The sequence below is a fragment of the Macrosteles quadrilineatus genome, unplaced genomic scaffold (assembly GCF_028750875.1).
Source record: "Macrosteles quadrilineatus isolate MER2022 unplaced genomic scaffold, UCM_ALF_1.0 Scaffold_7__1_contigs__length_78375512, whole genome shotgun sequence".
Classification (NCBI taxonomy): Eukaryota; Metazoa; Arthropoda; class Insecta; order Hemiptera; family Cicadellidae; genus Macrosteles; species Macrosteles quadrilineatus.
Window position 1 is genome coordinate 42,538,480 of NW_026542600.1, and position 18,286 is coordinate 42,556,765.

The following is an 18,286-nucleotide window of genomic DNA, read 5'->3' on the forward strand; positions in this document are numbered from 1 at the left end:
CCCGGTACTTGACTGGACTGTCTACACACATTCCTATTCCAAACAGGCACAGAGAAGTAATTTTGATTATTTCTCTGTGGTAAAGGGTATTCCGTATACCGTAGCTTTCGTGTTAAATGTTGTTTGAGTTTAAAATGGCCCTTCAAGAGTTCAATACTGAATCCATACGGTAACTTAATTAAATCACTGAATTCGATTAGTAGATATAAAACTGAATCACCACTTAAATTCAGAGGTTGCTTAAAAGCTTTTTTGCAAATAACTTTTAAACGGTGAGGAAATAGACCTGAGTGAAAAGTGACATTCTGAAAGGGAATAGAATTTGTTACAAATTACTATACTGCATTTCTTTAAAATAATATATAAAGGCAGCCAAAAGTTGCCTCCAAATAAAAATTTGAAAACACCGTTTTTAATGTATTTCTAAGATGGAACACATTTTTAGGAAGTGAGCTTTCTAACGACCCATTGATTAATAAAATCAGTCCAGTATAACTGTAGATCTTAAGTTGTACAACAATTTTGAAAACTGAATTCTATAAGAGTAGATTTACGAGACGTTTTTATAATACAGTACTGTTCAACTTGTACTTGTACAAAATCACTTGTGCTGTTCAAATAAACCATTGAGCATTGAGGGTGAGTATGCCTACACTACTCACTGAGACTGAACCAACCTCAATACTGATCGTTGTGTGTGATAGACTCACTCAGCGACCAAAAAAAATAAAAAATAAAAAATGCTGCGCCTTCATGACGTTTTTAACAAATAGCTGCATTTTTTCCCTACATAACCCCCTAATGTTAATACATCATTTTAAAGATAGATAAATAAGGAAGTTTTTTAGTTAATTGAATATTAGAATATCAAACATTTTACTGACTTTATTTTCTTTAGCTATAAAATTTGAACGGAAATGTTAATAAAAGTAAATTTTACATTTAAAGCTATTTGCGAACCTGCTATGAAGAGTTGTTACTTTGGTATTGTGTTTAATTTGCAGTAAATCTAACCCTCTTTCAAATGATAACAGTTTTAATATCTTTCAAATGTGGGTTTGGCTTATAACGTCAAATTAACAGTGAAAAGTCATGTTATTTGAAAAAATCACAAATTACGCCATAACAGCTTAACGGTTAAAGGTCAGACCAGGGTTTATATACTTTTTTTTTCCTTTTAATGAGTAGCATAAGCTGTTAGAATTAATGCATACAGTAGTGACTTATCCTGTATATTAGATTCTTAAAAATTATTTATAGATTAAAATTCTTGATTACTGTCGTGGAAAAATAATATTGTAAAAAGGTTAAAATACCTGTAACTGCCTCGTGATTCCTCTGTTCCAGGTATTTTAACCTTTTTACAATATTATTGTCAACGTGATTCGGAATAAACAACACAACATGAAGTCGTGGAAAAAGTTTAGATACTTGAGTTTAGAGCTCTGCAGCAAATTAACTAAATTACTTAGAAAATCACGGAGTACATTAATTTGATATTAATAATAAAATATGAAACTAATATGGCGTAGCATTTTGAATATTCCAATTTAACTAAAACAATTCCCTTCAAAACACTTTTTTAATTTTTTTTCCATTTTTAAGAAAAGTTACTTTAGGCCTACCTAAATAACAACAACTTTTTGGGCAAAGCAAAACTTCTGAAGACATAAAAATTAATTTATAATGGATGTATCTATGTTGTGTTAAAGTTAAATTAAGTTCTGACTGTTGATTTACAAATTTTCAAAGTGAAAATATGGTTTTCAAAACCCTTACAACTACGCTCTTTTACAATCCGACTATCATAACACTTTTTTTTAAACAAGCTAAAAAATATTTATTTTCATAGGAGTACATAGAATAAGACGATGGAAATGTTATTGTACTCCGTGTTTTTTTAAGTAGCTTAGTTACTTTTCTGTAGAGCTCCAAACTTGTGTGTTTATTATTTTAAAAAAATTCCGTGACACTGGTGATAGTAAGTTGATTATAAATCTTATTTTTGGATGATTTGGGTGAGGTTCATAAAGTCCAAATTTCATAAGATCCAACAGTTAAAATATTAATAAACAGAGCGTTTCACAAGGTCCAAATTTCATAAGGTCCAAAACTATAACATTCAAATAATCACCGTTTCACAATGTCCAAATTTCACAAAGTCCAATGTTAAAATATCAAATAAACAGAGCGTTTCACAAGGTCCAACGGTACAGTCTCGGCCAGAAGTCGCTGCAGAGGTTGCCGTGGTTCGGTATGTAGGCACTACACGATCTAGTGTTGTTGCCGCGCGTCACAAAACATCATTGTGGGTCCGTAGATACGTTGTAAAGAGTGTAAAGTAGTGGTATTTACCCCCCTCTGCAGCAAACCTGCAGACTAATAGAATTTCTATTTCCATTATTTGATTTACACTAGAATATCCCCTTTAAATGATCATATTTATTCCCTATTTAAATAGCATTAGTTTAACAAGTACCGTACTTAGGTTTGTTGCAACAGGGAGGGTATTTTTTTATGGTAATAGTTTAGTATAAAGTAAAAGCATTTCCAAATTTGATCAAAGTATATTCATAAGCAAGCAAACCACAACAGTTTTTTTAATTCTCCATAAGTTTGTTTTCTTGATATATCCGATAAGAACATCCATTATAATGCAAACTTGGCTTTCCCTTACACTCACAGTTTCAATAAATTCCGTCGTAACACTTTATTAAAAACACTTAACAAAACACGAAATACAACAATTTACTAACCATATGATTCGAACTTAAATAATACCATAGATTAAAGGATAATCTATGATAATACGAATTAGAAAATATACTTAAAAAACATAGTTATACGTTTCAAATTTTTTCATCGGTAAAATGATCTCTTCCGATATTTGTAATGGATTTTTAATTGAGAGACGGAACAGTTAAGAAACTCAGCTGAAAGCTTGAATTAAAGCTATTAAAAATGTAAATTTGATTTGCACATTAATGTGTTAACACATAGATCAGTCACACAGATAAGTGTTCTTCAATCAATAAATGCACGTCAGTAATCAGTAGTTGAGCGCCGGCGGACGGTGCCTGCTATCTGACTGGGGCAACCACTGTAGAGACTTCTGGCCCAGACTGTACCGTTGGACCTTGTGAAACGCTCTGTTTATTTGATATATTAACGTTGGACTTTGTGAAATTTGGACATTATGAAACGGTGATTATTTGAATGTTATAGTTTTGGACTTTATGAAATTTGGACCTTGTGAAACGCTCTGTTTATTTAATATTTTAAACGTTGGACTTTGTGAAATTTGGACCTTATGAAACGCTCCCGATGATTTTACGTTTTCTCAATTAAAATGGTTCAAGAATTTTCTTTTCAAAAATTATTCAATTCATAGATTATTGTGACTTGTTATATTTATTTTTCCTAATCTGAGAACTTAAGCGGCATAATTATGTAGAATTTAGCCAACTTAACGAGGAGCATTTTATGCTCTATGCCTACATTATTCTTCATGATGAATTTTGGGTGTTCATCATTTTTGTGAAGGAAACCCATAATGACTAGCAAAGTTCAACTCAAAGTCAAAGTCAAATGGTTTATTTCCAGAATTTAAACAATACAATACACAGATATAAATTATAAAGAAATTAGGGGTCTGTGGTACAGAAAATTTAAGGTCGGTACGGTTCGGTACGGTACAATATTTTGTACCTCGGTTCTCGGTACAAAATCGGTACGGTTTGCAGCTACCCGTATTTTTGCGGTTTTCTGCTCAGAACTGTATTCAAACCATTATTTTTAACTTTAATACATTGACATAACTATGAAAATGGATAGTATCCTACATTCATGGTTTTCTAACAACAATTACTGTACCACACATTATTGAAACAAAACCTTTTACTTCTACGAGGATTGTGTCAAGAAAATTCACAGTTAAGATAAAGGCTTTACCTATTTTACTCTGAGATACTTTGAATAGCCATGATAAAAGTGGTTTTAAAAATAGGATAAGAGTTTTTTTAGGAATAAACATGTTTGAAACATTTATTGACAAGATAATTTCATACAACTGGTAAATTATTTCCAACCAACACAATGTCACAATTTTAAAAACATATAAAAGCATTCAGTACGATGACAGTGTAGTTGCCAGCTGTTCACTGGAGGTTATGATGAAGTAATGGCAAAGAGCATCTTTTTTTATCAGCTTCAAAACTAGTTATAATATGGATACAACTCTTGCAAAGTTTTTTTCTGAAACTAAAATTTGGATTATCTCAGAGTAAGATTATTGTCTTTTCATTTACAAAGTTAACGTCCACAATATCAATCATATCAATCATTAGTTTATCTCAGGCTCAATCCAATTTTCTTAGTATATTTTAAAGCTCTTCCAAAGAATCAAAAGACCTAGGCCTGGACCTAATTATTTAGGAGGGCCTATATATAAATTGATCAGGTTACAATGAGGGTAGCAAAATAACTACAGTATCTAGTTCATAAGATTTAGATTGCATAAAGTACCTTCAACACAAAAAAAATACAGGAAACTAAAAAACATTTAAGCCTTATCAGTATAAGGCCACATAACAGCCACATCTAACAATATAAGACAAAATACAGAACATGCAATGACATAATTTGAGATCGAGTAGGCTTGAATAATGAAAAAGATTATGCAAACAACAACAACTATGCTTGTGGTTTCGTCAATAGAAAAATAAAATATCTATAATAAATATTTAAACTTATAAAATAAGATTGTAGATTAGTTACAAGTTTAATATGTAGCCATAAACAGTTTTATGGCAGTAGGCAATGGCCAGCGGCAAATTGAATATCATGAAAATACTGACTGAGTTAGAGATAACATTTAACAGTCCTCATAAAACTATTATTTTTATGATAAAATAGAATTGGAGAAAGTCGTAAAGAAATAAAAGTGTTAAAACTCAACAGTTCCTGGAAGTACTTGAAAACAACAATTATTGTCGTGATAAAATGTTAATGGATTTGGGACTGCTAATGGGGTTTTTATTGCATCATCACCCTAGTAATAAATTATGAAGATCTAAACAAACATCTGATAAAACTTTTATGTGCTGGGAACCAACTGTCGTTGACTACGATAGTAAACTGAAAGTAATTTATTATTATAATAGGCTGTACCGAACTGAAACAAACATCTGATAAGACTTTTATGTGCTGGAAACCAACTGTCCTACGATAGTAAACTGAAAGTAATTTATTACGATAGTAAACTGAAAGTAATTTATTATTATAATAGGCTGTACCCCATGACGGTAATTAAGCTTGTACTGTACGACTTTTTCGGTGCACCGCAGACCCCTAAAAGAAATATATTTTTTCGCATAGGCATAAGCCCGTGTGCGGAAAAAGAGTTCTAAATCTGCTATAAACAATATTTGTTACATTGTGGATATACAATAATTTTATTTGTCTAATTAAACCATGTACATATAACAATTTACTGGGTGACTAATTCCTTAAAAATAAGTAAATATTAAATAAAAACATAATTTAAAAGTTAATATGTACAAAATTAGGACACAATAACACAAAATTAATTTAGAGTAGAATTTCCTAATGTAACCAAAGATTAAAATAAGCAACTGAAAGATGTAGCTACAATGCCAGGGTCTCAGCAGATTACTAACATGTTTAGGTTTTTTTTCTAATGAGCCTAATTATATGGGATTTTATCAGCACCTCCGTAGCCGTCCGGCCAATGCTGGCAAGCCAAGTACTCACCTTTCTTTTGTACACCGGGACACTGCTCTCCTCATACTGCAGGATTTGTGGCGGAAGATTGCGATATAAGATATGGGCGATAAAAAATTGGTTACTTTTTAGCGAGGTTATATTAAATCTAGGAAATTGGTAACCAAAGTTGATTCAATGTCTTGTAGAATAGTTATGCTGCGAATTGGTAAAAATTATGTTTTTGTTTGACCTAATAAAGACTAAAAGAGTTTTTACAAATAACTGTTGTATATCATGAACACGAAAATCTGAGTACAGATCCTCTGTTGGATATCTCGATGGTTTGCTTAGGACGGTTTTGATTAATGACCTCTGCACAACAGCCAGAGGTTCAAGCATAGAGGCCGAGACACCGCCCCACGCCAATATACCATATTGAAGCAAAGACTGCACGTAGGCATAGTAGGTCCTACAACAGTATTCCGTGGTCAGCACTCCAGCAAGTTGAGAAAATGCATATATGAGCTTTCTAAGTCGTTGTTTGATATAATGAATGTGGTGAGCCCAACTAAATTTTTGATCAATTATAATTCCTTGGTAAGTGTACTTCTCTACCCGCTCTATCGACGTCACAAGTACAAGCCGCTGACCGAAAGTCGCCGCAGGTATGAAGAAATAGTTGCCTCGGGCTAGGGTCACTTTCACTCTTAAAAATATTGGTAAACTTTTTGTTTTACTTATGTTAAGAGTCTAACCAGTGTTTAATTTTATAAATGTCTGTAGATGCGTGTTCATATGCCTCGTCCCACGTGCGTCCAGACAATACCATGGCCGTGCCATCAGCAAACAAAAAAAATTTCCCTTTAATTCTGACTTTTGAAAGGTTATTAATATATATCAAGAATAGGAGGGGCCCGAGTTTACTACCTTGGACCACTCCATAGTCAATGCTAGTTTTATCACTATCAACACTGTTGATGGACACATATTGTAAATGGTTTTCTAAATAACTGATAAACCAGTTTAATGAATGACCACCGATGCCAACTAGTCTCAATTTAGAAATTAGATATTGTGTGTTAATGAAATCAAATGCTTTAGCCAAATCTAGGAATGTTATCAATACACGCTTCTTGTTATTTATTTCTTCAGAAATAAATTTGGTTATATCAAATAATGAGTGTGATGTACTGCGGTTCCGTCTAAATCCATACTGCACGTCACACATAATTTTCTCTTGTTCAAGGTAATCTGATAGCTGAAGTTTTACACATTTTTCAAGAATTTTAGACACTGTGCAAATTAATGAAATTGTTCTGTAATTTATTGTTAGGTTTTTTTGGTCAGACTTATAAACAGGTATGACTTTTGCAACTTTAAACACCTCTGGGAACTTCCCTTCCCTTATACTAAGGTTAATTATGTATAATATTGGTAAAATGAGAGAGTCTACATTATTTTTTATAAATTTTGAGGGAATGTCATCCCATCCCGGTGCAGAGTTGCCTCTAATACCTTTTATAACTTTTAAAAGCTCCTCAACAGTGACAGGCCTTAGCAAGAACTGGGAATCGGTGGCGTGGTCAGCGTCATCGACCTCCAAGGGGCTGGCGGGCTGCAGCACTCCGGCTAGCTAAGATCCAATAGAGGCATAGTATTCGTTGAAAGTATCACAAATGTGTTTAATATCGTTGGTGGGGGCAGTATCCCCCATTGGGAAATTTAGACTTTCCAGCAGGACGCCCCGCTACATCATTAACAATTTCCCAGAATTTTCGTGGATTTCCCTGAGACTTGTCTGATTTATTTCTATAATAATCATTTTTTGCACGTTTTAGTAAGGATTTCAATGAGTTACGGTATCTGACATATACCGTTATAAATATTTTTATCTAGCACAAAGCTGTGTGTTAAATGGGTTTTGCTTAACTCTCTTACTTAATTTATCCCGATTGCGGATAGAAGTAAGAAGACCATTTGTAATCCATGGTTTTAATTTAGCCGTTTTAGCTCTTAATATGTGTTGGGACGTGTTTTGTTTCTATGATATTTTGAGAAATCAAATTAAAACTTATAGTTGCTGCATCTAAGTCGTTTGAAGTTAAAACTTATTACCAATTTTGAGATTTCAAAGTTTCTGTTATATTTTACCAATTAGTATTCTTGTATGTAAACTCGTTGCCCTTACTAATACCTGTATTATTTTTTAGTTCAAGAGAAACAATAAAATGATCTGTAATGTAAGTTTGTAAAACCGAAGTGTTGACACTCAGCCTGTTTGGCAGTTTTATAAAATAATGGTCGATACATGTATCACTAACTGGACGAGTAATTTTATCTATACAAGGAATGAATCTGAATTCATAAAGCAAGTCAAGATATCGTTCCTCTTGTGAATTTAAACATGGATTACGAATGTCACAGTTAATATCACCGGCAAAAATTTTAAGTGACTTTTTGTTTGTCATACTAAGAAATGTTTGAAGACCGTCGTTAAATGTAACTAGGGACGAGGAGGGACTTCTGTAGATGCAGATTAATTCACAATCAATATTGGCCCAGGTAAAAACTATGGACAAGCTGGTGGCGACTCCACCTATACAAATCTGGTTACGTGTTGCTAATAACATGTCATCTAAGTACATAACCAGACCAGTACTACAGAGCACTTTGTTTTGTTTGTTGCAGGAGGCAGCTGGCTCTTTGCTGAAGGGCCGAGTTCGTAGGAGTAGTGTATCTAGCCCAGGTAACTCAACGGTGAACAGTTCACCTCCTTCACCCTCTGCTCGTATGGCTTCCCCAGGACCTCAGCGACACCTAACACGCTCCATTCCTCCCGAGACTGAACTCAATCCAGAAGAGATCTATAAGTGAGTAAAGGACTTTTCTCTCACCAAAAAAATCCATGTTCGCTCATACACTTTTCAAAACTGTTTAATGTTTACTCAATAAAAAAAAACTATTCTAGCGCTGTAAAATTTAAATGCAGGCGTGTTTCACACTAAAACTCATGTGCAAACTGACCAGTTTTGTTTGAAAGTGACCTCTCTTAATTTCATTCTCTCTGCATCATGCTAAGTCATGCCTACAGCTGAACCCTGCTTAATCAGACATCCCTCAACCAGATTTTGGGTTATTTGGATTGAAAAAGAGAAAATCAGTAATATACAATGCCTTTAGGGCATAATAGGTTCAGCTATAATAAGTCGTCTACATATGACACCTTAGTTGTCTACATCAGGTTGTTTTGACAATCTGATTTTCATCTTCTGACTGCAGTGTGTAGGCATCAAACTTTGATTAAATACATAATATTCCCTAATAGTGATTTTTATATACAACCATTGCTTATCCAGAAAACTAGGTTTCCTAGAACAGTTATGCACCCTTTATTCTTATTACGTCCGCTTTTAGTGTAATGGTTCTTCCTTTCTGTTTTATTGGTCTGTAGTTACTCAACATAGAAGAAAAGATTTGGGTAGGCTCTGCGAAGGTTTGGAAAGGTACCAGAATAAAGAATCATGAGTGTTTTTCTTTAGTGGATGCGTGTCCAGTCAGTTGTTTTCCAAATTAATTTTTCTCATTGTTATCATAGTTACAATAGATGTAATGTAGGTATTGAAATTGTTGATAGGTACATTTACAGACTTTAATTCAATATGAAGATCTCTAATTATTATCTTATTTTTCAAAGATGAAATTGAAAAAATTTGTAAGGTTATGGATGAAATTATATTTAAAATCTCTTGTCGTTTTAAGGCCAAACATTTAAAATCATAATTCATTCAATATAAAAATAAAATTCATATAAACTACCTAGAAGTTTAATATATTTTATTTTGAGCTCGATTTGAAGATTACCCAGACCAAAAGTATTAAACAGCACTTGACCCATTGTCTCAACTATCCACCAAGTTATCACTTTTATTTAACAAAAAGCATCAATTTTTAATTAGTTTTGAATATTTAATTTTAATGTAAAAATGTTTGTATTTCATTAATAGACGGAGTTGTGGCTCTCAGGTTACCCAACTTTAGTGTATTGTTCCAAAATGTTGTTTCTGATACTGCATATGATAAAATACCAATGCTCTAAATAATAAATGTACACAATTTACGATTTATGTTTGGGCTTAGGTAATTTTTCAGTGTTCTAATCTTAGCTTAAAATTCTGGTAAACATATGCATTTCAAAGCCAGTGACACAACAAATTATTTAAAGGTCATTACGCAAGACAACAGCTGAGATCCAGAACTACACTTATGAGACGGGTATGGACAAACCTCCGGACAAAGACAACACAACATCCAAAGACTCGGGAATCAGTCAACTTTCCGGTACTGAAGCTTTAGAAGAAGCTATGGACGAGCTTTCACTTCAGTCAAACTCCTCTGTAAGTCTACAATGCTGAGAGTTTATGGATTGTTTTTGTATACACACTCCGTATAGTTTATAATTTTTTTCGTTATCCTGTTAGTGCAGACAATAAAACAACAAGGATTACATGGCAAACCTTGTATATTGTTTCCGATATTGCTTAATAAATAAATTCAAATTGGTTTATGATGTTAGTTTCCGATGTGAGCAATGTGGTCAGTTTCAACTGCCGTTGGTCACCTCACAACAGTTGTCAATAGTTGTTTGTGACAGTGCTCAACTCTGCCTGTCTCTTGAAAATAATGAGGTGATTGATGGTCACATTGTTTGTTTGAATTGATAAAAAATAACTAGGTATCTACTAGGGATGGACGGGATTGAATTTTTAGTTTGGGACGGGACGGGATTTTTATTTCCTTCCCGATTTTCGGGACGGGACGGGACGGGATTTTTTTCTGTGAATAAAAAGAAAGTACTGTATTTCAGTTACCAAAAAAGACATACGAAATCAATTTTTACCATTTGTGGCACTGATCTATAAAAACCAAAAAATGGGTAACAATTTACAGGTACCTATAGTAACTTGTGACTCGCGGGTCACGGGGTGATCGTCTGTATGACTCACGGTAACGGCCTGATCGTCGTCATGACTCGCGGTCACGGCGCGATCATGGGTATGACTCCGCGGTCACGGGGTTATCGTCGGTATGACTCCGCGGTCACGGGGTTATCGTCGGTATGACTCGCAGTCACGGCATGATCTTCGGTATGACTCGCGACCACGGCTCGATCGTCAGCATGACTCCCCGGTCACGGCGCGATCGTCATGACTCGCGGTCACGGCGCGATCGTCGGTATGACTCCGCGGTCACGGTGTTATCGTCGGTATGACTCGCGGTCACGGCATGATCGTCGGTATGACTCGCGGTCACGGCTCGATCGTCAGCATGACTCCGCGGTCACGGCGCGATCGTCATGACTCGCGGTCACGGCGCGATCGTCGGTATGATTCGCAGTCACGGCGCGATCGTCGGTATGACTCGCGGTCACGGCGCGATCGTCGGTAGGACTCGTGGTCACGGCACGATCGTCGATATGACTCCGCGGTCACGGCGCGATAGTCGGTAGGACTCCGTGTTCACGGCGCGATTGTCGGTATGACTTCGTCTCCTGCGTTCGCGGACGTATCGCTCACAATAACGGCGTTATCGGCACTCGCGAAGCGGAAAAATCGCCGACGATCGGACCAAATCCCGTCCCAAAAAATTCCCGAGTCAAATGTAATCCCGTCCCGATAATCGGGAATATTTTTTTCCCGAAAAATTCCCGAAATTTCGGGACCCGTCCATCCCTAGTATCTACTATATATTTTGTTTCATATACATATACTCGGACTACCGGATATATGTGACTCGGGTCGGATATCGGACTACCGGATCCGCCGGATCCGAGCTAGAACCGGCAACCGATCGGATCCAAAAAATTCCGGATCTTGGGCTGGATCCGGTTTTGATGGATCCGATTTTTTAGATTTTTTACTAACACAAAGCTGTCTGTATCCATGTACAAGACCGATTTTTTCCCGATTTTTTTACTAACACAAAGCTGTCTGTATCCATGTATACTGAGTACACTCACCACACAGGTTCAATAAAAGACCAATTTTGTCCCGATGTTTTACTCAATGTCACAGTACTGTATATTACAATGTCAATAACCTCTATGGTTAGTCAATGTCACGTCACTGTATATTACAACGTCAATAACCTCTATGGTTAGTCAATGTCACATTAGGCCTATATGCCTCATAATTCTATTCTAAAAAAAAATTATTCTCGAATCCCAATCTTTTCTTAAGATTCGGTGGATTCGAGATCCTGATTCGACACATCCCTACCTTCGATCTTGAGTATGCTATATCGTGGTTTTTGCGTGCAGCATCCAATTTATTTATGCCTGGATCACCCCTTGCTTATCTCTTCCTTTAATTCGTTCCAGGTCCACAGTACTGATAGCTGGGTATGTGAAATTCTACAGGTAAAATACCCTGTGTCTGTGTACAAGATTTTCTGTGTACATACAGGGTGAATAAAAAGTCAAGACTCCCCCATCTAATTTGTTAGAACACAATATAGTCTTCTTGTACACAGACACAGGGTATTTTACCTGTAGAACTTCACTTACCCGGCTATCAGTACTGTGGACCTGGAACGAATTAAAGGAAGAGATAAGCAAGGGGTGATCCAGGCATAAATAAATTGGATGCTGCACGCAAAAACCACGATATAGCATACTCACGATCGAACTATAGTAAAATTATACACAGATACCCTTTTGGTGGTTGTGGGAACTTAGCACATAGTTTCATTTTATTTAAGATTTTGAAAAGTTTTAGTGTCCCCAAAAAATTAGGGATTATGGGCTCAACTGGAGATTACTCTATATAATAAGATATATTAACCTTTAAACATTACCAATTTAATTTTAAACAGTATGATTTAAATTGGCATTCTGTTAATTAAGTTTTTTAACCCGCCCTTATGACAGTGTGTACCGACATTTTCTTGGATCCGCCCATCCCTAGTTTTTAGTTACCTTGTTTATCTTCTAGAAGCGTTCGGTTGCATACCTAACTAAGTAGGATTGTCTAGATTGTGATTTAAATAAATAATTAATAGATAATAACCATACGTCACACTGTTGTTGTGTGTTCAGAGTACCACGTCTACTACCCTCACCAATCGAGTCCTGACTGTGAGGGACTGTGTTGATGCGGCTGACAACGCTCAATCCGAAGGTGAGAAAGCAGATTTATCTCAAACTTTAAAAAACTATGCAAAAATTACACCAGTATTTTTTTCAGGGTTTTTAGTGTACTTAAACAAAAGGGACAGGTCAATAAGTTGTATTTCTTTGAAGAACATTTAGATACTAGGGTTATTTAAATATTTAAATCGTTGTATTTGTAGAAAATATTTTTAAAATTGTCTAATTACTGATGGAAGTACTACATATGTGAGACGATGTAAACTTAGCTTCAAACTGTTCTGCACCTCTAGATCCAACTCTAAATACTAAGCTATTATCATTATTTTTATAATTTTTACGATAAGGAGATATTTATTATTTAATGCAATGTACAGGCCAACCAAGCAGGCGGTCTTTGACCATTGTTTTATAGTGACATGTAAAATTTTCTTTAACAGCAGGATGTCAAAAATAAATGCATTTTTTATTGAGCGAGAACCTCTTTTGCCAAAATGAAATCTGAGAAGGCCGTTTCAGATTACAAAACTTTGGTTATAAACTTTATTTGTCTGACATTTTAAGTGTAAGAAGAGTTTAAGTTTAAGAATAATAATGTAGTAAAAGTATATCTTAAGGTTATAAAACTCTTGTAATGGGAAAACTTAATACATAGTTAATCTACATGCATGTATATCAATTATCCATAATACCTACCTCCTGTACTAGATTCTCTATCTTGAAATATTTATTTAAAATCAGTACCGACTTTGGCGATTGGTTCTTGGTTTTGGTTTAAGGCCAAGAATCAGTGAAGTTAAGAATTATCATTTGGCATCCATCCGTCCCTAATCACAAAGTCATCATGTCATGACTATAATATGTGATCGTGAACGTTTCCTGTAATTGTGGTGACATCATGGATCGTTTTCCTGTGATCGTGATGACATGACAATTTTCAGTGGTTGCACAATCTTTGCAGGTATGCTTTCTGGGATCACAAGAATAAAACTTAATTTTCTGACTTGGTACTCAATCATTCAAGCCTATAACCTAGGTTAGGCTCTAATGAATTGACTAATTAAATTTGCTGGTTCTATAGGAGGTGTGATGAATGAGGATGAAGCTCTGCGCAAGGTTGTGGACTCTCTTACGCAGCCTGACTGTGACAATGGAGAGAACGTTTCTATTTTGTCTGATGCTGAGAAGAGAGCATCTCTGACTCAGCTGACTCGACTGATACGAGACAGCTCAGTCAAAGCGTTACAGGACAACTTCAGGTAATCTTCTTGACTATCAGATAAATCTTGTAGATTAAAAACTATTGATGACAAAAAACTAACTTAATTAGTAGTGTTAGGATTGTGTACCAATGATGTGAGAGACCCCCCCCCCTTACGCATGTCACGGCTCTCTAAGCATCTATTCCACATCCAGGTATATGTATTTACCATTTATTAAACACCTCCAAGTCACGGTTTGGTTGGCTACTATTATATGATAGGTTTCCAATTTCCTTATTGTTAACTTCTGACAAAACCCGCCATGAAGGTAATATAAAGCAGCTTAACAATGCTACAACTAGTTACAAATAGGCCTAGTTTAGTTACATACAATTTAACTACCATATCCTCCACCCCCCCTCTTATAAGAACCCCCCTCCCGCTGCAAACCTCCCCCTCCCCTCTGTTCACCACTATAAGAACAATTTTGCCATTGGGCACCAGAAAGCAGATAAAAAAATTACAGCATCATTACTGTTTGGTTTTTTGGGAGAAGGAAAATCAACTCAAATGAAACGTAGTGTGTAAATTATAAATAAAAGTAAATGATGGAATGTGTATTTAAAAAAACCTATGAAGTGATTGTAAATGATGAAATAGCAATAGTTTTGTCAAGGTAGGCCAGAATTTGATCATTCACGTAAGAATCAGCAAAGACAAATCATATTTGACTGCAAGTTAGCCTTGAGTGTTTGTTGTACAAAATTATTTTTTTCTGATTTTAGGCCGATTCTGAGGATTCTTCTGGGCAACTTGACCCTGGAAACCAACAACAGAGATGTTCAATCCAAGATCCTCACTTTGAACGCTTTCACAGAACTGCTCAAGAAAAGAGCCATCACTGAAAGCTTTACTCACTTCACCGAACTTGTCATTCTGAAGGTCCTTAACTGCTATAAGGATAATAGCAAAGAGGTACTGTGAGCTATTCCTCTCTTTAAAAACTAGTAATGTATTGGTTCCAGTTTTCTCGATTCTGATTCTGGTTATGATTTACAAAAAAGTCTCTCAGCATGTAAACATATCCTAAGAAATTCATAATTCTAAACTTTTTATCAATTGGAACAAACTAGCGTGATAGATTTAAAAATTAATAAACATGAGCTAGATTAATGTAAATCCTACAATAAAATGATGCTGACAGTGAATACTTCTTCCGACCAGGCCCTTAGGAAAATACATAAATTAAGAAAGCATAGCCAAGACACAACAAAATAGAAAGAAAGGTCTGTTTAGCTGCATTATAATTTATACAGCCTTGTTAGACACACATGTATTACAAATGTATTTACTTAGTAATAAGGATCATCTCTAGATACTATCCGTCATCTCAAGATAGTATAGCTTAAAATGTGTTAATGTTCGAAGATGTAACAATCATGCTCCCTTTTGACATTCCGCTGGTATTTCGGGGTTTGGCCTGATGTGGGTTTGACTTCTGTTTTGAAGGCAAATATTTGACAGTACATTTATTTTGTAACAGGTTGTTCGAAGTGGAGAGACGTGTGCCAATATGATTGCCACCACATTACCAGCTGATGCTGTCATTCGAGTCTTGACTCCACTCATCCAAACGGGAGAGTACCCTCTCAATTTGGCAGCCATCAAGATGTTGACCAAACTGGTAGACGCTTGCGGTCGGGATCCCATCATGGCCCATCTTCCTGACTTCATGCCTGGCCTTTTGCAGGTACAGATAAATCTGGAGTAAATAAAATTCAAACTTTATTGCTTCTGTAAATAACTTCTAAATGCATAACTCTAGTAGATTTTCTAATGAACAAAACTAAGTATTCTTTTAGTTTGGTTATTGATAAGTATCTGGAGCATTTAAGTTAGTTTATTATATTTTTTTATACATTTGAGTTTATTTTTTGACAATGATTAACATTTCTGTTTCTGACATTGAATAGTGGTAAAAGATTGGTTCTTATTTGGCTCTCTTCATTAAATATTCTTTGAACAACATGTGAATGCAAATTAGAAATATGCTTGAGACTGGAAGGCTTAACACTTGGCTTAACACTTTTAACCTAATAAAATTGTTGACAGTCATACGACAACCAGGAGAGTTCGGTTCGCAAGTCTGCGGTGTTCTGTATGGTGTCCCTTCACTCTGCCATAGGCGAGGAGGGATTGAAACCACACTTGGCAGCTTTAAATGGCAGCAAGCTGAAACTGTTACATTTGTACATTCGGCGCTCCCAACAAGGATCATCTGCCCCAACGTCGCCTCGCAACCATCCTCCCACCAGCTAATAACATGCGTAAGTAAATAATCCCCCCCCCCCTCTAGATAGTGATATGAGTACAGTAGACTCCTTCTTATCCGGACTCCTCGGGACCGAGACCAGTCCAGATAACGGTTTTTCCGGTTAAACAACATCCCCAAAAACTCGTTAAAACGAACCGTTTGAATGCATAATGTATAAGCCAATAATGATTACTGTACACACTGTATGAACGCGACTAACGATACATGTGCACACCACGGGAATCGCTTGAAAACTAACCCAAATATTTGACTTAAATTTAGGAGAGCATTGTATTTAGTCACGTGATCACTGGTCTCAAATCTTTCCCATGAGAACAGTCGTTTTAGTACCGCCCACTGCCGATCTAGTTTGGTTAAACCGATGTGCTGATAAAAATTGTCCGGTTAAAGAGATGTCATTTTCACCGAGTGTAGTCCGGTGAAAAGGTGTCCGGATAAGAGGGAGTCTACTGTAAGTCAATCGTACCCCTGCCAGCTAATAATATGTGTAAGCCAACTATCCTCCATAAGCTAGTAACACAAATAAGTTAACCATCCCTTCAAATGCTAAAACATGAGTAATATAAGCCCCACTATCTAATAGCATGATTTCATCAATTTGGAGGTAAAATTAATAAGTAAGTATATTAAATGATAACTCTTTATAACACTTTAAACAGTAATTTTTTCATAGAAAACCCATAATTTAACCATTCTCTAAACCACCATGACATAAACCTTCAAACTAACACCTTGAAACAAAACTAAAATTTTTGGTAACAGTTTGTCAATTTCCCTTAAAAAGGTATTTTGTTAGGAATTCCAAATAAAATTTTATGGGCCTAGCTACTGTGTTCCTCTTGCCTCAGGTAGCGTAAACTTATTACACATCAATCAAAAGTGGAGCCATCTTCCTGAAGCTTTGTCCAAGTTAAATTGAATCTCGCAATGCACTGGATCTTTTTTTAACTAAACTAATGTTCTTTGGAGTAGCTGTATAATACTGGGTTATAAAATAAAAAGGGTACAGTTAAACATGATTTTAATATATGTATTCTTTTCAGGTATGAGATGAGTAGCACTGGACGAACATCATTTCATATGTATTTTTTACGCTATTAAAAGTATTTAACGATATTTAACACTAAAAGCTGAATTTGTTTAAATAATTTATTAGCAAGCTTTGATATTTATCCATGTATCGTAACAAATAATAAATCAAAATGTAGATAAAACGGTGCTAGCGTGACCAGAGTGCGTGCCATGTTTGTATTATGTCAGAGAGCTAGCCTGCAAGAGATATGGTGTTAAATCGTTAAGCTTTATCCTTGTACAAAACTAAGCCAAATTATGTTAATGTTAACTTGTACATAATAATACTGTGAAAATGTAACAAAAATATTTATCTTTAAGATATTCGAGTCTTTACTAAGTCGCCAGTAGTTTAACACGTTCCTTCGAACAAGCTGTTGAATGTAAATTGTTTAATTCAATTTCTTGTTGTTTTTTGTTATCAGAGTGGCAAAGAGAACGGCTTTCTCAGCATGAAAACAATAAAGTTTAATCCTTCTTCGGTTTTTTACATCACTCGTTCTGACATACCTTACGTAGTGTAAGATTAGGATAGGTTTAAATATGTGATTTGTTTTATCTTATCGATATTTTTAGATGCATTTGATTTCCTATTTTGTACTATTACCTACTAGTTTTGTTAGGAGTTTTTCAAGTGTTGCCAACACTCACTGCATCTTTGAAGGCTCCACGATGCCACTCTACCTGAGTTTTAGTCTATTACTGAGATTTAACCGTTCTGCTCTATGTAACAATATTCTAACAAGGCATTTTGTATTTTTTATAATATAAAATCTTCATATAAATAAAATGCGATTCTGTTAATTTGAA

The 18,286-nt window shown here is 35.3% G+C and overlaps 1 protein-coding gene across 14 annotated transcripts in view; it reads left to right on the top strand.

Moving 5' to 3' along the window:
- The window catches only part of LOC128997791 (CLIP-associating protein 1-B), a 140,843-nt gene extending 122,557 nt beyond the window's left edge, over positions 1–18,286 (top strand). For all 14 annotated transcript variants that reach the window (XM_054423489.1, XM_054423491.1, XM_054423490.1 and 11 more), the window contains 8 exons: positions 8,413–8,594; positions 9,947–10,118; positions 12,818–12,899; positions 13,950–14,127; positions 14,856–15,045; positions 15,614–15,820; positions 16,183–16,397; positions 17,449–18,286. In XM_054423489.1, the coding sequence (XP_054279464.1) occupies positions 8,413–8,594; positions 9,947–10,118; positions 12,818–12,899; positions 13,950–14,127; positions 14,856–15,045; positions 15,614–15,820; positions 16,183–16,389 (1,218 nt within the window). In that variant the 3' untranslated portion in view covers positions 16,390–16,397; positions 17,449–18,286. The remainder of the gene's footprint in view (positions 1–8,412; positions 8,595–9,946; positions 10,119–12,817; positions 12,900–13,949; positions 14,128–14,855; positions 15,046–15,613; positions 15,821–16,182; positions 16,398–17,448) is intronic.